This window comes from Bufo bufo, chromosome 4 (genome assembly GCF_905171765.1).
Source record: "Bufo bufo chromosome 4, aBufBuf1.1, whole genome shotgun sequence".
Classification (NCBI taxonomy): Eukaryota; Metazoa; Chordata; class Amphibia; order Anura; family Bufonidae; genus Bufo; species Bufo bufo.
Window position 1 is genome coordinate 121,689,546 of NC_053392.1, and position 25,534 is coordinate 121,715,079.

At 44.0% G+C, this 25,534-nt stretch overlaps 1 protein-coding gene across 1 annotated transcript in view; it reads left to right on the plus strand.

Moving 5' to 3' along the window:
- DNER (delta/notch like EGF repeat containing) overlaps positions 1-25,534 on the plus strand; it is a 289,215-nt gene that overhangs the window by 187,321 nt on the left and 76,360 nt on the right. Inside the window, exons 5-6 of the mRNA XM_040431006.1 lie at positions 1,707-1,873; positions 3,474-3,619. Coding sequence (XP_040286940.1) covers positions 1,707-1,873; positions 3,474-3,619 — 313 coding nt within the window. The remainder of the gene's footprint in view (positions 1-1,706; positions 1,874-3,473; positions 3,620-25,534) is intronic.

A 25,534-nucleotide genomic window follows, 5' to 3' on the forward strand; every position in this document is an offset into this window, starting at 1 on the left:
ATGAAAATCATGTTTTCTTGAAGGATGCAGACTTCTTCCTGTACCACTGCTTGAAGAAGGTGTCTTCCAGAAACTGGCAGTAGGACTGGGAGTTGAGCTTGACTCCATCCTCAACCCGAAAAGGCCCCACAAGCTCATCTTTGATGATACCAGCCCAAACCAGTACTCCACCTCCACCTTGCTGGCGTCTGAGTCGGACTGGAGCTCTCTGCCCTTTACCAATCCAGCCTCGGGCCCATCAAGACTCACTCTCATTTCATCAGTCCATAAAACCTTAGAAAAATCAGTCTTGAGATATTTCTTGGCCCAGTCTTGACGTTTCAGCTTGTTGGTCTTGTTCAGTGGTGGTCGTCTTTCAGCCTTTCTTACCTTGGCCATGTCTCTGAGTATTGCACACCTTGTGCTTTTGGGCACTCCAGTGATGTTGCAGCTCTGAAATATGGCCAAACTGGTGGCAAGTGGCATCTTGGCAGCTGCACGCTTGACTTTCTCAGTTCATGGGCAGTTATTTTGCGCCTTGGTTTTTCCACACGTTTCTTCTTGCGACCCTGTTGACTATTTTGAATGAAAACGCTTGATTGTTCGATGATCACGCTTCAGAAGCTTTGCAATTTTAAGAGTGCTGCATCCCTCTGCAAGATATCTCACTATTTTTGACTTTTCTGAGCCTGTCAAGTCCTTCTTTTGACCCATTTTGCCAAAGGAAAGGAAGTTGCCTAATAATTATGCACACCTAATATAGGGTGTTGAATGTCATTAGGACCACACCCCTTCTCATTTCAGAGCTGCAACATCACCTAATATGCTTAATTGGTAGTAGGCTTTCGAGCCTATACAGCTTGGAGTAAGACAACATGCATAAAGAGGATGATGTGGTCAAAATACTCATTTGCCCTAATAATTCTGCACGCAGTGTATAAGTGAGTAAAATAAAAAGATTTTTTCCAGTCTAGAGAAAATATTCTTCTATTACCTATCTTCTATTTGGACTCTCCTGACCCATTTTACCATGTAAAAGCAATCACTCTAATTTGTTTCCATCCTGAATGTATCACCTCCTGTTGTATCCAACAAACCCATGATGCACTTCTCTGCCACACCTCCAGCACCGCCCCTAATACCGCCCAGCTAGTTTATAGCCCCCTCCCACCCAGCTAGTTACATAGGCACTCCCCTATCACTGCCCCTAACACCGCCCAGCTAGTTTATAGCTCCTCCCACCTTCTAGCGGACATTACTTTGCCTTGTCTTTCTCCATAAAAGGATATAATCAAGGAAGACCCTCTTCTTCTCCTTTTTTCCTCACAGGAACTCACTTGCGAATAGTCATATTTTTGTTACTAATGACCATTAGATCAATATGAGACCAATGCATGAGATAGGATGTTGAAATATATGCCTAATGATATCATGCTACAATAAGTACAGACACTGTGTGAAACCTAGTAATCCAGTGATACCATTTATATATAATTGTTTATAAATGTATCTTTTATTCTTTTATGTATAATTATAATAAACTTTGTGATTTGGCACTAATCCATTGGGTTCCATGTGTTGAGTGTGCCAGTCTTCCAATACTACAGTAAAATATTTTGTCAGTAAAATAGGTCACTATCCTGCATCAAGGTCGTCACGATGCTCACTAACTGAATGTGACAGGTCCGATATGGCAAGGTGACATCTTCCTGTCTTTGGATCCCCAGAATCTCTCAGGATGCCACTGCCTCCCTCATTCTTCTATGGAAAGTGACAGCCGGAGGCTTCAACCAGTGTTCCCTTATAGATGGCAGAAGTGTTACCCTTCTTCAGGCGCCGGGCGGACTTGTGTTCCCCGATGAAATGCTAACACTCGGAAACAATTATTTCATTGGTAAGGATGGCTGTTTTCATTTCTATTGAATGCTATATAAAGCTCCTAAGACTGTTAAAGAGACCGTCACCAGACAGAGCTTGGTCGAAGGATGCTCAAAGTATTCAACCCTAAGTGACTGCTATTTCACCTGGTTAACGCCACCCTGAATTCGATAGCATAAGGTGGAATAGTTCACTTTTGAGCAGCATCCCAAATGGCAACCTGTTAGGGCTCTTTCACATGAGCGGATGCCGTGCCTGTAATCCGCTGCGTGAAAGAGAGCCAAGCCCCGCTCCGGACAGCAGAGACACGGAGCAGTAACATGATTGATAATGCTCTGTGCCTCTCTGACCTTTTTACTACAAAATCATGGTGACAACACGCAGCGGATTACCCGCACGGCATCCGCTCGTGTGAAAGAGCCCTTAAAGTGCTTCAATCTTAGCATCTTGTATGAGCCATTTAGATTACATTGACGGATTCCCTTTAAATCCTGACATGTAAGACATGAATGTACTCTGTGTATAAATTGTTAGGAAAAAAATAGTACTGTAATGTTTTAAAGGGGTTCTCTGGTAATATACCATTATACTAAGTGCCAGCAGCTTGCCCCACTAAACTAAGGATTTATACTTACCTGCTCCATCTAGCTCCAATCCTCCATGCTGCCTCCGGTGTCTCCGTCTTCCGGTCCCCACAGCTGCATGGCATGGTCCAAAGCTCTGCTGCATCCAATGACTGGCTTCAGCAGTGCCCGCTTGTGGCCACAATACTGATGAAGCCAGTCATTGGCTGCAGCGGATTATGTGATCATGCCCATGCAGCGCCAGAAGAAAACAGTTCAGGGACATAAAGATGAAGACACCGGAGGCAGGGTGGAGGACTAGAGCGGCACGGAGCAGGTACGTACGAATCCTTAGCTTAAAGGGTTTCTGTCACCAGAATGGTCCCAATAGCACATCGCTATGTCAGCAGGACCTAACTCTGCTATTCTTATGTTTATCCATACCCCCGTTACTGCACAATTTGTTTCTTTTATAATGTGCAAATTAGACTCTAGGAGCGGGGGATCAGCAACCTGCGGCGCTCCAGCTGTTGTGTGACTACAATCCCCAGCATGCTCAATTCATTTCTATGTCAGTTTCTTAGAAGAGTAAAGAGCAAGTATGCACAGCTGGAGTAACCGCAAACTAATATAAATGAATGGGGTCTCAGAAGTTACAGAGGTCATGACACAACAATCGTTAGGGTAACGGCCACACCTTCAGGTTTCCTGATGCAGTTTTGGAAGCCAAAACCAGGAGAGAATTCAAAAAAAGAGCAGAAGACGTACCCGTCTTTATACTTTCTCTCCTTTTATGATCCACTCCTGATTTTGGCATCAGGAAACCAGACCGTGTGGCTGTGCCCCAAGAGACCCAACCCTGGGCTGTCACAGCAGGACTTAGCGCGATCCCATTCTCGTACATTAGTTGTGATTGCTGATCTAAGCATCGCCATACTGCAGAATGTTTCACCGTGTGGCCCCAGCCCGAAACTGTATAAAAGTGCGGTTCTGGGGTTGCTTTACATGGCAGAATGATCTTCTCTTGTCTGACATTATGTTCTGCTCCTCTAGGCTTTGTGAATGATTCCGTCAGTAAGTGCATTGTGGCTTTACGGCTTGTTGTGGTGGTTAAAGTCACTGACTGCATACCCAAGGGAAGCAGCCCAGAGGCCCTGCATTGCTTCGGCAAGGGAAAATGTGTTACCAGGAAGGAAGAGGTTAGTGGAACCATGAATTCTGGAAATGTCTGGTTTTTACTATTCTGGATGACACAATATATGTGCACTGGATATATCTTCAGGTAATATGTATCAACCATTTACGGTATATCATTTCCTCTATTCCCATTTATACTTTGGGAAAATAAGAGCTGAAACTGATGGTTACGGGAAACATGACCGCTAATTTTTATGGATAAGACCTGACGTCTCGTCTGCAGTTCAAAATGCAGTTTACGATATAATGTAACTGAAGATTAGTATACGTAAAGCAAAGCGTTTACTTTTCGGTATTATACTATATGTAAGCTGGAGAAATATTAGGGTATTAGAATATTGCCCCTTTAAAGGGAACCTGTCACCAGTTTATGGTGTCCTAACTAAGGGCAACATAAATAAGTGACTGATTCTCTTAGCAAAATGCTGGGTCACTTTCTTTAATTGACCCAGTCAATCTGCCAACATCTTGTATTGAAAAGCTCCAGCTGATAATGATGAGTCATGAATATTCATGAGCTCCTGACTCTCCCTGCCCACCTGCTGCTGATTGACAGTTATTTTCCATATGAATCAGCAGCAGGTGGGCAGGGGAGTGCTATAGCTCTGCAATAAATAAAAGCTGGACTCAATGACATCACGCTGGACTCAAATCAGCTCATTAGCATGCGGGATGCGGCATCTTTGTGTGTATATTATGAGGTAACCATCTGTCACACCAGTAAGTGAATACATCTAAGGCACTTTTTAGTAGTTAATGATTGTATATAATTAGTTAGATTATAATCAAATATCCACATGACAGGTTCCCTTTAAGTATATGAAAACATGTACAGTGAAAAAAAAAATCAATGGCAAAAATGTACACAAATAAAACATAAAAAATCCAAAGAGTACATAATGCAGAGGGCGCCCCCTGATGGCAGTAGTTCATGTTTTCAGATCATCTCATAACAGGAAGGGTCTGTGTAGTTGCTGCACCCACTCCCTTCCCATCCATTTTAGGACAGAAGGGTAGCCATTTTCCGACCACTTGTAGAGCGGGGAAGACATGTGCTAGTCTGAGCCTCCCATCTCATGGGTCCCATAGCCCCTTCTTGGATTTTCTCTAGGGTTCATAAATCCTGAAAGCAACCCACACGCCTCTGCAATGTGGTTTGTAATCCCCACAGATTCCTTAGGGTGTCCGCACATGTAGGGGATTTGGTTGCCCCAGCAGAACAGGCAATTTTGCAATGCCGTCCCGCTCTTGATAATCGTGGTGCATGGTGGGCTGCCCGTGCCCCCAGAAATGAGTAGCTGGAGTAACGTAGGCCAGTTTCTGGCTCACATGTTGTTAATTGAGTCAGGCCATGGAGGTCCCACCCAAAGCCTGCCTCCTCCCGCCCATTTTTTTTTTTTTTTAGAAAGAGCCAAGGGTGTCAGGAAAAATCTAGCAAGTTTCAAAACGGGAGTTTTGCTACTTTCGTGCCTAGAAGCTCGATAAGTCTACTTTCACATCTGCATTTTTCTTTGCAGAGGATCCCTAAACCGATGAAAACACTTCAGTTTTGTCCCCATTCATTGTCAATGGGACTAAACCGGAACGGAGTTACCAGAATGCGTTCCGTTCCAGTTTGTTGCAGCACGCCCATTGCCGGACGCATACCGCTGCAAGCAGCGTTTTTTGTGTGCAGCATGGAAACCTTAACATGCCAGCACCAAAAACCAAAGTTTTTTTTCTGATATGATGGTGCACCCCATGACTTACAATGGTTTTAGTGCCGGATCCGGCATATTCATTTTCGATATAATACAACCGGATCCATTCTGATTGGATGCAGCCGGTGTATTATTCAAACAGATACGTTTTGCTGTGGTTTTGAGATCTCATGCTGGATCTCAAAACCGGACAGTAATAACGCAAATGTGAAAGTAGCCGAAATCTTCCTCATGTGCGTCACCTGTACTTGTTGTATAGCCGGAGCCCACAACATGTACAGGCGCCATGACTACATAAGATCCGATACTACATACAGACATATATTCATTGGAAATATGAACAATGTATTCTTTGTTCTGTATGCAGTGTGAACACTGCTAAGACATTTGGTTTTACACAGTCCTCAATAGTCCACCCACATTGCTCTTCAGGTCGCATACTTAGCTTGGAGGGGAACAATTACTGTGAAATAGGAGTTTACTAAACCATAATAGAAATGTCAAATACAATGTTATTTTTCCTATTTTCAGATTTTTTTATATTCTTGTGTTGTTCAGTAAACTTGTACAGATCGCTCTGTCGCCTTCTCTCTTCTCCTCCTTTCCCAGCCTGTGTAAGCCACCACCTTAGGCCTCCTGCACACAACCGTTTTTTTTCCCCGTTTACTGGCCATTTTTTGCGTTCCCTATACAGTCCGTATATGGAACCATTCATTTCAATGGTTCCGCCCAAAAAATTGAATGTACTTCCGTATGCATTCCGTTTCCGTATTTCCGTTCCGTTTAAAGATAGAACATGTCCTATTATTGCCCTCAAATCACGTTCCGCGGCTCCATTCAAGTCAATGGGTCCGCAAAAAAACGGAACACATATGGAAATGCATCCGTATGTCTTCCGTTTCCGTTCCGTTTTTTGCGGAACCATCTATTGAAAATGTTATGCCCAGCCCAATTTTATCTATGTAATTACTGTATACTGTATATGCCATATGAAAAAACGGAACAGAAATGGAAACACAACGGAAACAAAAAACGGAACAACGGATCCGTGAAAAACCGAACGCAAAACACTGAAAAAGCCATACGGTCGTGTGCAGGAAGCCTAAGTGCCTTATATTAGCTTTCTCTATATGATAAATGCCACTTGCTGAAGTGAGACAACCCCTTTAAGGCTAGTTTCACACATTCTGTATAGCACAGCCAGTTCCACTTTTTTCATCTGTGCCTATTTTTCCGTAAAAAAAAAAAAAAAAAAAAAGAATAAAAAGAGACCTGCCAGGTTTGTTCCAGCCCTTAGGCCAGATTCACACAGTGCAGTTTTTTATACCACTCTGTGAATCTAGCCTCATACTACTTATTGCAGTGGATGTTTGAAGCAACCTTCAATATAGTTTATATATATTTTTTTATTTCATTTTAATATTAGTGCTGTCTCTTTGTAAATGTAACAGATCCATACAGAATGTGTTTTAAAGAAGTGACTATAGGTAAACCCTCAAAGCTGTTTAATAACTGACACACATTTAACATCCTAGAGATAGAGAGGATTAATCTTGGCATCCCTGATAGCAGTGCCCGCTGGCAGGATTTCCCTGTGTGTTATCAGTAATCCTGTTGCTTCTAAGCCTGACTGCCAAAACAGAATATCATCCGAAGCCGTAACAACAAGTCCCAATTTTTGAAGATTCAGCATTTCTATAGTTTACCATCAGGGCCGGCCTTTGGGGTGTGCGAGCTGTGCGGCCGCACAGGGCGCCATAACAACAGGGGCGCCCGGCGGCCGACACAGCTCGCAGTCGGTCTCTTATACAGGCCGGCCCGAGATTGTGTGAGGCGAGCCTGGCGAGCTGAGCCGCTGCAGCTGCCAGGTCAGGTTCCGGAGCGTGGAGGAGGAGCTTAGGGGCGCAGGCGCAGCGTCCAAGTGCTGCGCCTTCACAGAGAGCCGCGGAAGGATCCGCTCAATGTGTGAGGGCGGCGACCGGTGCTCTGCAGACACGGAGGGAGCAGAAGACTTCAAATAGTGAGTACCTGTTCTTATTTATTTTATTTTTTTATCAAATATCTTTTATTAAATGGGGGCAGGGTCTAATTAAGGGGGGCAGGGGACTGGATAAGGGGTGACAGACACTGGGTATGATTAAGGGGGCAGGGGACTGGATAAGGGTGACACTGGGTATGATTAAGGGGGGCAGGGGACTGGCTATGGGTGACACTGGGTATGATTAAGGGGGGGCAGGGTCTAATTGAGGGGGCAGGGGACTGGATAAGGGTGACACTGGGTATGATTAAGGGGGGCAGGGACTGGGTAAAGGTGACAGGGTATGATTAAGGGGGGCAGAAGATTAGCTCGCACAGGGCGCCTGAATACCTAAGGCCAGCCCTCTTTACCATCACCTAAAATATGTTACTTGCTTTGCTTTATACAAATAAAACAAAAAAACAGCAGCATAGTCCTTGTCTGTTAGTGCAGCTCAGCGGCATTGACTTTAAAGGGAACCTGTCACATTGAACGTTGTGTCTGATCTGTGGGCAGCCGGTTATGGAGCAGGAGGAGCTGAGCAGATAGAGATATAACTTTATGAGAAAAGACTCAGAATAACTTGTCAATAAATCTCTGCTCCCTCTATGCTTAGGAGTCCAGTGGGTAGTCCTACTGACAATCACTGATTAGGGCCGCCCACCGGACTCCAAAATCCAGAATGATCAGGAATTAAAGTGAATAAAAGACAAGTTCTACTAAATCTCTCCCTACAAATCTATATCATTTCCCTTTAATCTGCTCAGCTCCTTCTGCTCTATAAACTGTTGCCTGCAGGTCAGACAAAATTATGTTTTAATATGGAAATGAACCTTTAGGAGCAACGAGGGCATTGCTGTTACATCTAGAGGCTTAGCTCTCTCTGCAATTGCCGTGCCCTCTACACTTTGACAGGGCCAGGCGTGATGGCATTTTCATTGTCTGGCCCAATCAATCAAATTGCAGAGGGTGCGGCAGTTGCAGAGAGAGCAGAGCCTCTAGAAGTAATTGCAACGCCCCCATTGCTCCTAGAGGCTCATTCGCATATATTAAAACATAATTTTTCTCAGCAATGTGGGCACATATGAACATGGGACCAACACAGGTGCCTTCAGCTGCCCAGTGCACATGTAACAGGTCAGCCAGTTTCACAGGTTCAAATCTGATGACAGATGCCCTTTAAAACCTTGAGAAGTTAAAGGCTATGTACACCTTTGGGGGCAATTTATGATTGCATTTTACTCATTTGGGGCTAAAAATAATTTTTTTTAATTGGTCTTTATTAAAAATATTGAGCCATTCTGTCACAAAGTGTTAACAGTTTTTTTTTTTTTTTTTTAGCTGTGTGAATAGTACTTTTTACTTTCCCTTTGTGCTGGTCATCTAATAACCCTTATCTCTAAATTACTAAGAGGTCATAAACACTTACTTAAGCTACATTCTTATTAGAAAGATAAGGATTGAGCTTTGATGAGTGTTTATAAGGTCTGAGAGCAGAGATAAGGAGCCCGTCAGCTCCGTGTCTGAAGGAGGAGAGAGAAAATTCAGATCCTGCTAATAGAGCATCTCAGCTCTGTACAGAGAAAAGGACTCCACATTTTTAATAAAGACCAACTTAAAAAAAAATTTTTTTAGCTCATAACAAGTACAATGCACTAATTCAAAATAAATTGCCCCCAAAGGAACACATAGCCTTTAATTTACCTAAATATTTCTAGAAGTAGCCAGAGGATTCCATTACATAGTGGCTGTACATTTCTCCCCAGATTTCTAATACATAGACCTGTTTGTAAATGTAATAAAGGGGTTATCCAACATAATCAAAGTCAGAGGCAGGTAGGAAATGTGTATATTTAGACGTTCAAAAGGTGAGTGGTACATTTTCTTTTCTTTGAACACACTCTCCTGTGTGCCTTTAACTTTTTCAGTTATATTGTAAATGCGTGAAATCAGTTCAAGCAAACTGACAGTCTTATTTTCGCATTTCCAGACCTATGCATGTCATGGAAGGAGCTGGGACTCAAGTTCCATATAGACGAGATTATCCAGGACTGCACCGTTTCTAGTAGAAACAGGATCTTTATTCAGTTGATATAATACAGGAATGGCTTACGCATTTTAGACTACCGCAGTCCTTTCTCAAAGCACAGTACCAATATAACATACAACATTACTATACCGTTCACAATAAAATTGCACCAATCAGAATTTTCTACTCATTGTATAAATAATGTCTGGGCCGTATGATTATTAACATATGTAGGGGAAAAGGGGAATGGCCATACAGCATCACAGTCAGATTGAGCCATGTTCACATTAAATCTGCCTGAACAACCAAATGGCAGTCCATAAAATGAAGGAAAGCATCATCCACACTGGGACCTCTATTATTACAAAGGTTAGTCTAAAACAGAAAGTTTACAGGCCATTGCTAATATTTTATTCCAGGATAAATGGTTCACACATTATAATATATTGGTATCATGGATCTTAATATTCAGGCTTTGTTGTTAACCAGTTCCAGAACAGGCCATTTACTACCCTTCCCTTATGTCTTTTTTAGTACATGTGTCTTTGAATGTCAGTACGTTTTTTATCCGTTCGGTTATGTAAATAATTTTTGACCCTTTTTTCATGATACATTTGGGCTTTATTTTTGTATCATTTTTATTTTGCTATTTTGTTGTTATTTTTTATACCCTCAGCGCAAAATGCAGTACCTAAAATTATGTCCCCTTTCTTTAAAGGGATTCTGTCATCAGAAATGAGCCCTATAAGCTAAACATATGGCGATGTCCCTTGTAAAACACAGAATCCTAAAGTGAGTTTATCAAATGCCCCTGTGGCTCTATATTCCTAAAAAAGCGGTTTATATCACCTGTCAATCACTTAAAAATGTGTCCAAGGGGGACGTCTCATGGTGAAAGGTGCCCGGCTGCAGCCATGTCGTTTAGGTGCCCAGCGCCGCCTTCTCAGCTGAAATCGCCGCCCTCCCTTTCATGCGATCCGCTTACCTCACGTCATCACTGCCTCTCTAACCACCGCTCGCTTCAACGGATGAACTATCAGCATTTTTTTGCTGACCCATTGAAATGAATGGGTCCCCATCCTATTCGCAAAAAAAAACGGAATGGAGGCCGAAAAAAACAACTGTCGTGTGCATGAGGCCTAAAGGTTGACATAGGGAATGTATGGGTTATGGTTACTGCGAGTGGGGCTAGAAGCTGCAGTGTTGTAGCATTTTTTTTTAAATTTTTTATTTTTTTTTACTTTATTTATCTTTTTTATTTTTTATTTTACACTTTGTCCCCCCATAAGGGACAAACACCTTTGGGAGACATTTTTGATGGGCCCAATTACAGAGGGAATACAGCCCCCAGGGGACTTACAAGGCTTACTGCCTTACTGGGTATCTGCTAATACCCAGCAGCTCATGCAGACACCCATCAGTCACATGATTGCTAGGACCAGGGCAGCAGATCATACGAGTGTATTATAGATCATACCAGTGTATTACTATACAGCAGCGGCGGCATGAAGCGCACGGCGTCATAGCAACCAATGACGCCGTGCGCTCCTGCTCTGAACAGGAATCCAGCCCGGCATACCACGGACCGCTCTCGGCCACGGAACACGGCCGTGTGCATTCGGCCTAAAAATAAGCTTGGTTATACTAAATGACCTATAGTAGCTGCATGATACACATTTATATATAGTGTTCAGCGAATCGAAGCCAAACAAATTGACTTTGATCAGAATTTCAGGAAAGATTAAATTCGCTGCAAAGCCAAGTTTCTTCACGCTTCCTGGTAACGAATACATTTTTTCCTGAAATGGTAGCAAAAAAACAACAAAAAAAAACATACTCACCTCTATTTGCATGCAGAGAGGCCATCGCAGCAATCTTAATTGTTGATACCACTCGAAATCTTGCGTGGGGTGACATGTGAGATTTTACGTGCTGTCTTCAATCAAGATGGCTGCAACGGCCTCTCCAGGAGTAAATAGATAAGGTGAGTATGTTTTTTTTTTTTTAACCTGATTAACCCCTGAAAGGCCTCAGTTGTAGCATCAGATGCCGCAACCAGCGCCCGCTACATACAAAGGAATGCGCTTTGTGACAAAGTAATTTGTCACAAATTGAATTTCTTTGTGAAATTCGGCAAAGCAGCCAAATCAAATTTTTCATAACTTCACCCATCACTATTTATATCCCTCATGCAACATTTTTGAAATCGTGTCATCCTGGTATAAAACTGGGACATATTTGTGTATTATTTCAGCCACCTCATTGTATTCTTCACTGTAGGCTGTGCTAAATACAGGGACCTGAACCTTCTCGTTTATTTTTCTGTAATTCTTTCTCCGGCAAGGCTAGGGCTACGCTGCGACTTTCTGTACCGCAACTGTGGTTTCAACTATGGAACCACAGCTCCAGTCCGAAGTAATGCATTTAGTTGAACACAATCTTGTGGACTGCAGCAGTCATTCACTAGTTAATATCAATCAGTCGCTCTACAGAGAGTCGCAGTCTAGTCCAGGCAGAACAATTCACTTCATTTTGCTGACGTCATTCTCCGCTCTACAGAAATTCCACTGAGGATGCTTCTTAATTCACAACTTATCATTGATCCCATTACATTCCTGAGAAAACTATTATCAGCACAGGTTCATCTGGATATAACCACCTCCCTTTAGAGATCATTTTTATAATATGAAAGGGGGAGGGGCATAATTCCAATGAAAGGTCCCAAAAAAATAAGTACATTTTTGGATTCATAATGTGTTGTAAATTTTTAATAAATATTATTATTATTATTATTATTCAAATAATCCAAAAGTAACTCAATATCCTGTAGATGACCTTCCCACTTAATGAGGAGGTCATCTATATATCGACCATTCCAAGGAATGTAAAAATGCATTGTGATTGCTCTTCCCACTACACCATAAATAAATTTGCTAATGACGTTGAGAGACGTTGAGGCGCCCCTAATTTGTAAAAAATAGATACGATTTAATAGGTATTCAATCGCTATCAACAAATATTCTTTAGTTTCATCCATAGAATTATTGAAACTATTAAAGGGGTTGTCTGGGTTCAGGGCTGATTTACTTAGTATGTATGAGAGGAGCATTGAAGCATTTCCTTGCTCCGATGCTCCCCTTTGCCTGGCTGCATCTCACAGCGTGAGCCAGTGACGTACTGGGCCTCACAACCCTGTGCCAGGCAGAGGCTTCCGCCAAGCAGTGAGCCCAGTGATGTCACATAGATGGGCAGTGTATAGTGCCGCTCTTTTGGGGGTGGATACTATGCTACTTTGCATGGTAGGAAAGAAAATGTTTTCTTGTGAGTTTTTGGTAAAAGATAAGAGATATCAATGGGATAGACACCTGCAAATATCCCCTGGTTTTATTGTTTGCGCCACCCCATCAAGCAAAGGTCCCTAAATGCGTTGGTCAGATTGGTCAGCCATTTTTATATGCCTAGATACACCTTGATAATAATGATGTTTATGAACATAGATAACTAGAATAAAATGATATTAGGAACAATCTGTAAACTTTCTTTTTTTAGACTAAAGCCGCATTTTTAGACACTGGACAATTGTCAGGCTGGACAAACGTTAGCATGAATGCTCATTCCCGATAATTGGCCTGTGTAGAGGTGCCGCAGATGACCATTCATTGGGTGAAATCATCAGTTATGTGGACACCTAAAACATCCTGTCTGTGCAGCAGATTGTGCTGTGTGAACTGCGATCTGCTGCCTGGAAACAATGCATCTGTATGAGGACGAGTAGCCATGGCTCGTCACCACACAGTGGCAGCTCTTACCCTCCACTGACCGGCAGGTAGTTATCTGGAAGGAACGGTCCCTTCCTGCTCTGTCGGAGTGCGTAAATGCGCTTTAACCTTTGTTATAATGGAGATTCCCATAAGGTCCCAAATATAAGTGGCGCACCCTTGTTATAGTATAGAATATTAACCAAGGACCCTGAGATTTTCCATTTTTGCGTTTTCGTTTTTCACTCCCCGCATTCCCATAGTCCTAACTTTTTTATTTTTGCATTCACATAGCCTTATGAGGGCTTATTTTTTGCGGGACAAGTTGTACTTTTTAATGGCACCATTTACGGTTGCATACCATGTAGTACGAAGCGGGAAAAAATTCCAAATGGGGTAAAAAACTCAATTCTGATAAATGTTTTTTATTTTTTGCACTGTACACTATGCAGTAAAATTGACCTGTTATCTTCATTCTTCAGGTCAGAACAGTTACAACGATACCACACTTGTATAATTTTTTTTTACGTTTAATACTGAAAAAAAATGTAAAACCTTTGAGGGGAAAAAAAAAATGTTATAACCATATTCTGACCCCTATAACTTTTTTGTTATATGTACGGGGCTGTGTGAGGGCTAATTTTTTGCAGGACGATCTGTTCTTTTCAGTGATACCAATTTGAAGTGTGTGCGACTTTTTAATCACTTTTTATAAAAAAAATATTGGGTAGTTGAAGTGACAAAAATGGCAAATTGGCAGTTTTAATTTTTTTTCCGTTACACCATTTTCCGTATACCATTAATATTGTTATATTTTAAGGGCATTTTCGCACGCAGCGATGCCAATGATGTTTATTTTTTTTTATTGGTTAAGTATTTTTATTTTAAAGGGTTTCTTTAAAATTCTGTTATGTAGCTGACTGATATAGCGATGTGCTAATGTCAGCAGTACATAACTTATACTTTTATCCCTGCCGCCATTCTCCTAAAAAACACTCTTTTAAAATATGCTAATGAGCCTCTAGGTGCTATGAGGGCATTGATTCAGCACCTAGAGGCTCCTCTACTAACCCTTTATCCCGCCCAGGTCCTCCCTCTAGCCCGCCCCACTCCTCTTGAGTGACGTCCGAGTTAGCTGCATCACTGAAGAAATCCCGCGCCTGCGCCGTCCACTTCTGTATTCGGTGCAGGTGCAGTGGGTGAAGGATGCACTCCTGGTGCCGGCTTCCTCGCTGCGAATTCAGAAGTGGACGGCGCAGGTGCGGGATTTCTTCAGTGTTTCGGGGCTCCTGATCCCTTCTTGGGTAGCTTATAACTATCATAGAGTATGAATATCTATACCCATCTTGTTCACATTGATTATGCTATTTTGGCTGCTAGCTTCCAAGCAGCATTGACAATATGTAGCAAGTGTAGTAATATTGTTGTGAGCATCATTAGTATTTATTTGCATTTGTTCTATCATATTGTATTTTATATGGGGTGTCAATAGACGTATTTGTCTTGATAGCTGACTTTGCTAACCTTTAATTCCCCATGTTACTAATCATACTAATCCCCTAGTTGTTAAATGCCATCTGTCAGCAGATTTGTACCTATGACACTGGCTGACCTGTTACATGTTCACTTGGCAGCTGAAGACATCTGTGTCGGTCCCATGTCCATATGTGCCCTAATTGCTAAGAAAAATGATATTTTAATATACACAAGTGAGCGTCTAGGAGCAACGGGGGCGTTGTCAATACACCTAGAAGCTCTGCTCTCTTTGCAACTGCCGCACCCTCTGCACTCTGATTAACTTTAGGAGAAGTCAGGTGTGATGATGTTTTCACTGCCTGGCCCTGTCAGTTGCAGAGAGAGCTGAGCCTCTAGGGGCAAAAGCAACGCCCCCGTTGCTCCTAGAGGCTCATTTCATTTGCATATATTAAAACTTCTTTTTTCTCAGTAATGCGGGCACATATGAACATGGGACCAACACAGATGTCTTCAGCTGCCAAGCGCACATGTAACAGGTCAGCCAGTGTCATAGGCACAAATCTGCTGACAGATGCCCTTTAATTATTGATTCAAGTAGTGGTCAATTTTGATTGGCCCAATTTTATTGTGACTGGTATTTTGATGCAGTATGTTAAGGGTACTTTCACACTAGCGGCAGGACGGATCCGAAAGGCTGTTCACCCTGTCGGATCCGTCCTGTGGCTATTTTGCCGGACCGTCGCTCCGTCCCCATTGACTATAATGTGTCAAGGCGATCTCTGTTAGACGGGTTCCTACGCTAAATTCTACCTGTTAGGTGCCATGACGGCTACCATACACTTCAGGGAGTGTAGGTTACACAGCAGGCCCACTCCACAACACCACCGGCGCCAAACGGCAACCAAGGACTGCAGTGAGAGTCCACAAACTATCTCACTCCTGGTGACATGGCTTCAGTGAGTGAAGGGGAGCAAGCCTGACTATGTACTAACACTAATTAAAATCAGCCTATAGGGCAGACAGGGTGGTCAGGAGTGCATGACTGAGGAGGCAGCCACACCTCCAGTACAAACTGCAAAGAAAAGACAAAAAAGGGGGTCAGTCAGCAAATACCAAACCGCAGGAGCACATTGCTATGGCAGGGAACAACATTAAAAGACAAAAACATGTAATGCGACAAATCACTGCAATATAGAGTACAAAATTGCATAATAATTACAAGTGCTACACTATAAGTGTGAAAATAGCCTAAATTGTTACTGTGCGTTGAGAAACGGCTAGAGAATCCTGGAACGTGTGATTCCTGTATTTTACTCATCGATTGAATAAAAATCCTGATTTTAATGGAACCGCTGCAGGGATATTGTCTCATTAACATATCATTGCATAGTGCCATCTGTCTTTTGATGATAATGTGGGTGCCAATCAGTAGAACATTAAACATTCATTGGGCCAGAGCTTCTCTTTGTATTTGTCAGCCCTGGTCTACACAAAGCTGTTCATTTTGGCCATATTTATTTAGCCATCATTCTAATCTCCCGCACTGTTACCCAGCTGATATTTTAGCTCAACTGAGTAATATGTAGGGGTTAGGGCTACAGCTATCGATTCTATTAGCAATCAAGTATTCTACCGACTAATCCAATGAATAATCAAGTACTCTAACAAGAAAAAAACAAATTAAAAGAATGTTTTCCTTTATAAAAACTCATCAGCCCGCCCATGCCATCATCAGATCCCCCCCTGCCATCAGTCCTCAGCGCCATCAGTCCCTCCCCATTCCATCAGTCCCCCCCATGCCATTAGTCCCCCTAGTGCCATCATCTCCCCCAGTGCCATCAGTCCTATGTGCCCTCATCTACCCCCAGTGCCACCATCTCCCCCTCCTAGCCATCAGTCCCCAGCACCAGTGAAATCAAATACTTACCTTTCCTGCTAGGGGCGCGACCGACACTTCACAGCTCTCCCCGCCTCTTCCTCACGCACTGCACTGTTCACATGTCGCCACTCAGCATCAGGTCATAGTGCACGTTTACATGCATTACACCCTGACGATGTGTGTACGTCAGGAGAACAGTGCAGCGTGATGCTGGCTGGCGGGAGACTACGCAGCCGTGAGTAATAGCAAGCGCTTCACTCACGCTCTGTGGTCACATGGTACAAAGAATCCTCGATGCAAAACATTTGCATCAAGGATTTTTTTGTGTTAAGTTACTCGATTGCTTAAGCCCTAGTAGGGGTACACCTCGGAAAATATACCTGTACATCTTTACCATCACCGCATTCATATTTACAAAGCTATGTTTCCATTGAATCGGTAAGGTGTGTTACAGTAAAATGTAAATTATTGGGATCATTTACTAAGGGCTGGCATTTCACACGTCAGTCTTAGGCTACTTTCACACTAGCGTTCAGAGTGGGTTCATCAGACGGATCCGCTCCTATAATGCAGACGTTTGTATCCGTTCAGAACGGATCCGTCTGCATTATAACTTAGAAAAATTTCTAAGTGTGAAAGTAGTTCAGACGGATCCGTCCAGACTTTACATTGAAAGTCAATGGGGACGGATCCGTTTGAAGATTGAGCCATATAGTGTCATCTTCAAACGGATCCATCCCCATTGACTTACATTGTAAGTCTGGACGGATCCGCTTGCCTCCGCACGGCCAGGCGGACACCCAAACGCTGCAAGCAGCGTTCGGGTGTCCGCTTGCTGAGCGGAGGCTGAACGCCGCCAGACTGATGCATTCTGAGCGGATCCGCGTCCACTCAGAATGCATTAGGGCTGGACGGATGCGTTCGGGGCCGCTTGTGAGCCCCTTCAAACGGAGCTCACGAGCTGACACCCGAACGCTAGTGTGAAAGTAGCAAAAAGCCACCGGAAGAATATGTGGCCAATTTATTAAAAGGCGCAGGTCTGTGATGTCTAGGAAAGTGAAATCTATACCAGGTGGTGAAAGCGGTGTAGAGACCCAAAAGACTCACATTTTTTTGCAAAATGTATAAAAAAAATCTATGCAAAGTTTTTGTACAGATTTTTGTAAACATACAGTTTTTGTAAATGACTCCCATTATCTACTTGATTGTTTTGTACCACACTGTTGATTGAATTCATACACATGTGCAGTACCCCAGACCTGGAAGTATCTGCAAAGTTTGGTTTGTTATATAATGCTTGTAATGTTAATGCTATGTACCGCTCACTCAGTTGTTTCAGCATGAGCCAGATATGGCCAGAGTTAACAATCCTAGCTCAGCCCTCTCTGGAGCTCAAAGTGTGGACCGGTTCCATTCCCTAGCTCCAGAAGATTCCAGAGAGAATAACTGTAGAGAGGGAGGAAGAAGGAGCAGTCTCCATATGCTCCTCTTCCATATATTCCAGCTCCAAGCCCTCGAGCCTCGGTCACCTCCACAAGCTCCAGGAAGCGCAGGCAAGAGAAAGAGACAGCAAGATAACCCAGCTTAAGGCGATGCAGACCCTGTTGCCACAGCCGGATAACCAGTTAAGACACCCTATGCACCCCAGAATAGTGGATACTAAAGCCACAGTTGCCAGAGCATAGCTATTAGCCAGAGATGCCTATAGCAGATATTTTAGCCAAAGAAATCTGAGGGTTATTGCCATGTTAATCTTCTTAGTTTATGCGGGGACATCTAGGAGGAATTTGCATTGTATACAAACTACTGCCGGATGTAGTACAACTTTAATCCTGTGTATGGTAAAGATAGACAATTGTTAAGTTTCATCTGGCCTGGTCTCCGACTCTCTAACTAGCTGACCTGTTGTATGTGCGCTTGGCAGCTTAAGGCATCTCTGTTGGTCCCATGTTCATATGTGCCCGCATTGCTGAAAAAAATGATGTTTTAATATATGCAAATGAGGCTCTAGGAGCAACGGGGCATTGCTGTTACTCCTTGAGGCTCTACTCTCTCTGCAACTGCTGCGCCCTTTGCACTTTGATTAACTGTAGCAGAAGTCAAGTGTGATGATGTTTTCACTGACTGGCCCTGTCAATCAAAGTGCCGAGGGCGCGGCAGTTGCAGAGAGAGCTGAGCCTCTAGGGGCAAAAGCAACGCCTCCGTTGCTCCTAGAGGCTCGTTTGCATATATTAAAACTTCATTATTCTCAGTAATGCGGGCACATATGAACATGGGACTAACACAGGTGACTTCAGCTGACAAGCACACATGTAACAGGTCAGCCAGTTTCATAGGTACAAATCTGACAGATGCCCTTTAACACCACATGCCCTACACGTGGCCTGCCTAACACCCACATGGACATTAACACCATGGGCACTCCCCAAACCCACATCTACAGAGAGTGCCTAGAGGTAACACAGAGTGCCTCTTCTTCATTGTACCGACACCAGGGAGTGACGGACTGAGGGAGTATACCATGACACATCATCATCAGGGCCACTACCACTCCCATCCTCTGCTCCAGCTCCTCAGGGGCTCACTGCTTATACACTGCCTATGTTGTAAAAGCCAGTGACGTTACATCTCCTCCTCCTTTGGAAAATATGCTTTTGCTGGAAAGAATCATGTTTTTATGTCCTGTGAATATCCCTGGACAGGCTGATCAGGAGGGATCTACTGCCAGCTTTTACTTTCCAGATTAAAATGACGTATTACCGTATTTATTCCTTTCCTGCAAATTTTATTTCTGCCAGTTGCATCTAAGTTTCTGCTTCTGAGATGTAGATCGTATACTGGAGATAGAAAGTGTTAACCCTATGTAAAAACCTGGTCCTATGAATCACGGAATCACTCCGGTGACAACTATGCCTTACAGGAAGATTAATGCAACTGCTTATCCAGGATGCAGCTCACACACGTCTCATGCAGTGGTCCTCATCAGATTAAGGCAACTTTTTTTTTCTCATTTAATGTTTTATTAAAGTTTTAAGTATGACATTTTCATTTCAGCATCATTTGATACAAACATGTAGTCATGCATTGAAGGGGAGCACATGAGACATCTGGTGCTCAACATAATGTGGCACGCAACCATGTGGAAACAAACATTAAGGCAATGCAAAGTCAAACTCATAAAAAAGACACGTAAAAGAGGACAGTAGACAGTGGGCAGGGGGATGGGGAAAAGGGGAAAGGGTAGGAGGGTATTAAGAGCTAGATATGTAGGATTTACATTTGCGTGTTCCGGAAGGTTTCTGAGGAACGAAACGTGTCCCACAGACCCCATGTCTTCAGGTATCGTGAGACATCCAAGGGTGTCACGCTAATGAGATCCTCCATCCTCTGATATAGGGCAATCTCCTCAAACCATTCCTCCAGTGAAGGAGTGGGGATGGATTTCCAATGTCGTGGTATTGCTGCTTTTGCTGCCTGGATCATATATTTCAAAAGTGAGTTCTTGTATGCAGGGATATTCAGGTCAAGTACGAATAGGAATGCCCGTTACCTCTCTAATTATCCCATGTACCAGGTTCCAAAAGGGACGTAAAATGGCACAGTGCCACCAGATGTGAATCATCATGCACTCCTCCATTTGACATCTCCAGCAGCGATCTGACACTGCAGGGAACCATTTATGGAGTACCATCTAGATATTTTATAGCTCGTTTCTTGTGCCTTAGTAGAGAGCAGTGCTTTGTGAGATAAAAGGAAACTTCTATTCCATTGGGATGGGGTGAGGTACCTAAGTCTTGTTCCCAAGCCTGACAGAATGGAGGAGGACATGAGGAACGATGACAGATCAGCAATTTGTTATATAGGTGATATGTTTCTAAAAACCGCTGAAGGGGAGATGCACATCTGCTCGAAAGTAGTGAGGTTTCGAAACAGTATGTGGGTCCTACACATGGAGGAGTGGAAGTGTCTAAGTTGCATATATTCAAAGGAGTTGCGAGTTGATGGAGTGGGGATCCCAAGCAATTAGTAACATAGTAGTAACATAGTACATAAGGCCGAAAAAAGACATTTGTCCATCCAGTTCGGCCTGTCATCCTGCAAGTTGATCCAGAGGAAGGCAAAAAAAAAACCTGTGAGGTAGAAGCCAATTTTCCCCACTTAAGGCCTCATGCACACGACCGTTGTGTGCATCCGTGGCCGTTGTGCCGTTCTCCGTTTTTTTTCGCGGACCCATTGACTTTCAATGGGTCCGTGGAAAAAACGGAGAATGCACCGTTTGGCAGCCGCATCCGTGAGCCGTGTTTCCTGGCCGTGAAAAAAATATGACCTGTCCTATTTTTTTCACGGCCAACGGTTCACGGACCCATTCAAGTCAATGGGTCCGTGAAAGAACACGGATGCACACAAGATTGGCATCCGTGTCCGTGATCCGTGGCCGTAGGTTAGTTTTTATACAAACGGATCCGAAGATCCGTCTGCATAAAAGCTTTTTCAAAGCTGAGTTTTCACTTCGTGAAAACTCAGAACCGACAGTATATTCTAACACAGAAGCGTTCCCATGGTGATGGGGACGCTTCTAGTTAGAATACACTACAAACTGTGTACAAAACTGCCCCCTGCTGCCTGGCAGCACCCGATCTCTTACAGGGGGCCGTGATCAGCACAATTAACCCCTTCAGGTGCGGCACCTGAAGGGGTTAATTGTGCTGATCACGGCCCCCTGTAAGAGATCAGGGCTGCCAGGCAGCAGGGGGCAGACCCTCCCTCCCCAGTTTGAATATCATTGATGGCCAGTGCGGCCCCCCCCCCCCTCCCTCTATTGTAATAATTCGTTGGTGGCCCAGTGTGCGCCCCCCATCGGCCCCCCCTCCCTCTATAGCATTAACAACATTGGTGGCCAGTGTGCGGCCTCCCATCTCCCCCCCCATCATTGGTGGCAGCGGAGTTCCGATCGGAGTCCCAGTTTAATCGCTGGGGCTCCGATCGGTAACCATGGCAACCGGGACGCTACTACAGTCCTGGTTGCCATGGTTACTTAGCAATAGTACAATAGTAGAAGATTCATACTTACCTGCTGCTGGCTGCTGCTGCGATGTTCGTGTCCGGCCGGGAGCTCCACCTACTGGTAAGTGACAGGTCTGTGCGGCGCATTGCTAAATGAACTGTCACTTACTAGTAGGAGGAGCTCCCGGCCGGACACGAACATCGCAGCTCCCAGGTAAGTATGAATCTTTTACTATTGTACTATTGCTAGTAACCCGCTGCCACCAATGATCGGGGGGCAAGGGGGGGGGGGGAGATGGGAGGCCGCACACTGGCCACCAATGTTGTTAATGCTATAGAGGGAGGGGCGGCCAATGGGGGGCGCACCCTGTGCCACCAACGATTTATTACAATAGAGGGAGGAAGGGGGGGGCGGACACTGTGCCACCAACGAATTATTACAATAGAGGGAGGAAGGGGGGGGCACACTGTGCCACCAACGAATTATTACAATAGAGGGAGGAAGGGAGGGGGGGGCCGCACTGGCCACCAATGATATTCAAACTGGGGAGGGGGGGGGGGTCTGCCCCCTGCTGCCTGGCAGCCCTGATCTCTTACAGGGGGATATGATAGTACAATTAACCCCTTCAGGTGCAGCACCTGAGGGGTTAATTGTGCTGATCACGGCCCCCTGTAAGAGATCGGATGCTGCTAGGCAGCAGGGGGCAGTCATGTACACAGTTTGTAGTATATTCTAACTAGAAGTGTCCCCATCACCATGGGAACGCCTCTGTGTTAGAATATACTGTCGGAAATGAGGTTTCACGATCTAACTCATATCCGACAGTATATTCTAACATAGAGGCGTTCCCATGGTGATGGGGACGCTTCAAGTTAAAATATACCATCGGATTGGAGAAAACTCCGATCTGATGGTATAAAAGGGACTCCAGACTTTACATTGAAAGTCAATGGGGACGGATCCGTTTGAAATTGCACCATATTGTGTCAACGTCAAACGGATCCGTCCCCATTGACTTGCATTGTAATTCAGGACGGATCCGTTTGGCTCCGCACGGCCAGGCGGACACCAAAACGACTTTTTTTTCATGTCCGTGGATCCTCCAAAAATCAAGGAAGACCCACGGACGAAAAAACGGTCACGGATCACGGGAAAACGGAACCCCGTTTTGCGGACCGCAAAAAAATACGGTCGTGTGCATGAGGCCTAAGGGGAATAAAAAATTCCTTCCCGACTCCAATCAGGCAATCAGAATAACTCCCTGGATCAACGACCCCTCTCTAGTAGCTATAGCCTGTAATATTATTACACTCCAGAAATACATCCAGGCCCTTCTTGAATTCCTTTATTGTACTCACCATCACCACCTCCTCAGGCAGAGAGTTCCATAGTCTCACTGCTCTTACCGTTCAGAGGATGTCCCCTCATCACAGTTACAGTCCTGGGGATAAATAGATGATGGGATAGATCTCTGTACTGTCACCTGATATATTTATATATAGTAATTAGATCTCCCCTCAGTCATCTTTTTTCTAAAGTGAATAACCCTAATTTTGATAATCTTTCAGGGTACTGTAGTTGCCCCATTCCAGTTATTACTTTAGTTGCCCTCCTCTGTACCCTCTCCAGCTCTGCTATGTCTGCCTTGTTTACAGGAGCCCAGAACTGTACACAGTCCTCTATGTGTGGTCTGACTAGTGATTTGTAAAGTGGTAGGACTATGTTCTTATCACGGGCATCTATGCCCCTTTTGATGCCACCCATTATCTTATTGTCCTTGGCAGCCGCTGCCTGACACTGGTTTTTGCAGCTTAGTTTGCTGTTTATTAAAATTCCTAGATCCTTTTCTATGTCAGTGTTACCGAGTGTTTTACCATTTAGTATGTACGGGTGACTTGCATTATTCCTTCCCATGTGCATAACTTTACATTTGTCAGTGTTAAACCTCATCTGCCACTTATCTGCCCAAGCCTGCAATCTATCCAGATCCCTCTGTAGCAGTATACTGTCCTCTTCAGTGTTAATTACTTTACACAGTTTAGTGTCATCTGCGAAAATTGATACTTTACTATGCAAGCCTTCTACAAGATCATTAATAAATATATTGAAGAGAATAGGGCCCAATACTGACCCCTGAGGTACTCCACTAGTGACAGTGACCCAATCTGAATGTGTACCGTTAATAACCACCCTCTGTTTTCTATCATTGAGCCAGTTACTTACCCACATAAAGACGTTTTCTCCCAGTCCAAGCATTCTCATTTTATATACTAACCTTTTATGTGGTACAGTGTCAAATGCTTTGGAGAAGTCCAGATATACGACATCCATTGATTCGCCGCTGTCATTTCTAGAACTTACCTCCTCATAGAAACTGATTAAATTAGTTTGGCATGACCGATCCCTCATGAAGCCATGCTGATATGGCGTTATTTGCTTATTTCCGTTGAGATGCTCTAAGATAGCATCTCTCAGAAAACCTTCAAACAGTTTACCCACAACAGATGTTAACGGCCTATAGTTTCCAGGCTCTATTTTTGGACCCTTTTTGAATATTGGCACCACATTTGCAATGCGCAAATACTGTGGGACATTCCCTGTCAGTATAGAGTCCGCAAATATCAGAAATAAGGGTCTGGCTATGACATTACTTAATTCCCTTAGTATACGTCGGTGAATGCCATCCGGTCCTGGCGATTTGTCTATTTTAATCTTTTTAAGTCGCTGATGTACTTCTTCCTGGGTCAGACAGGACACTTTTAATGGGGAATTTATTTTTACATTGAGGTAAGGATTTCAATGAGGATCCTGAGAGGATGTGGTAAAACCTCATCGGCCGAAGTTTCATGCTTTGGAGAAAGGGCTGGGAAGAGCGCCCCCGGAGGGAATCGAGGATGGTCTGTTTTTGGGACCAAGTGACCCTTAGGGTCAATTAGTGAGGTGTGGCGACTATTGGATGCTAATATTGCAAACGTATGATGGGCTGTAAAGGATAGTGTAGAAGGAGTGGGACATGAGGTGCCTATTAGCCACGGAAGAACTGCTATGGAGCAAGGAGAGGAGTCACATGCAATATGCACCCAGGACCTGCATGTGTCAGTACAGATCATGTCTAATAGCCGGGCATAGACAGTAGCGTGATAGTATAATCGACAGTCCTGGAGACCTACCCCCACTTCTCCTTGGGATGGGTCATTATTTACCATTTGATTCGTGGCTTACCAGGTGACCACACAAATCGTGTAAAACATTGGTGCAATTGAGACCAGAATGTGGACAAATACGGAGTGGGATGGTCTGTAGGAGATAAAGTAATTTTGGAAACAGTCATTTTCAGGATGCTAATCTTGCCAAACCAGGAGAATGTAAAGCAGAGGAGACAGCGGGCAACCTTGGCGCGTCCCGTTATGGATAGGAAAGGAAAGGAAAGGGAAAGAGTTCCATTAATTTTGACTCGCACTGAGGGTTGTTGATACAGACTGAGAATCTTTGACATAAAACCCGGGCCTATGCCCAGACGAGAGAGTACAGTGTGAATGGAGTGCCAGGAGATTCGGTCGAAAGCCTTCTCGGCGTCTAGGAATAAAATCATGAGGGGGGTTTTACTTGCTTTTGCATGGTGGATGATAGCCAATGTTTTAATGGTGTTGTGCCTTGCATCTCGCCCCGGGACAAACCCCACCTGGTCAGGGTGGATAATTGAGGGTAAGAGTGCATTTAGCCTGTTGGCCAACAGCTTGGCAAATATTTTGAGATCTACATTCAGGAGAGATATGGGACGATAGCTAGCACATAAGTGCGGGTCCTTACCGGATTTTGGCATGATCACGATGTGGGCCTCAGTGGTCTGCACCGGGAAAGGAAGCCCAGGAGACATCGTGTTAAAGACCTGAAGCATAAAAGGGGAAAGAGAGGTCGCAAAAGACTTGTAGAACCTGGCTGTGAACCCGTCAGGGCATGGGCTCTTGCCCTGTGGCAAGGATTTGAGAACCATCTGGAGCTCGGCTTCCGTAAATGACATCTCCAAGCTAGCAGAGTCTAGTGCAGATAATT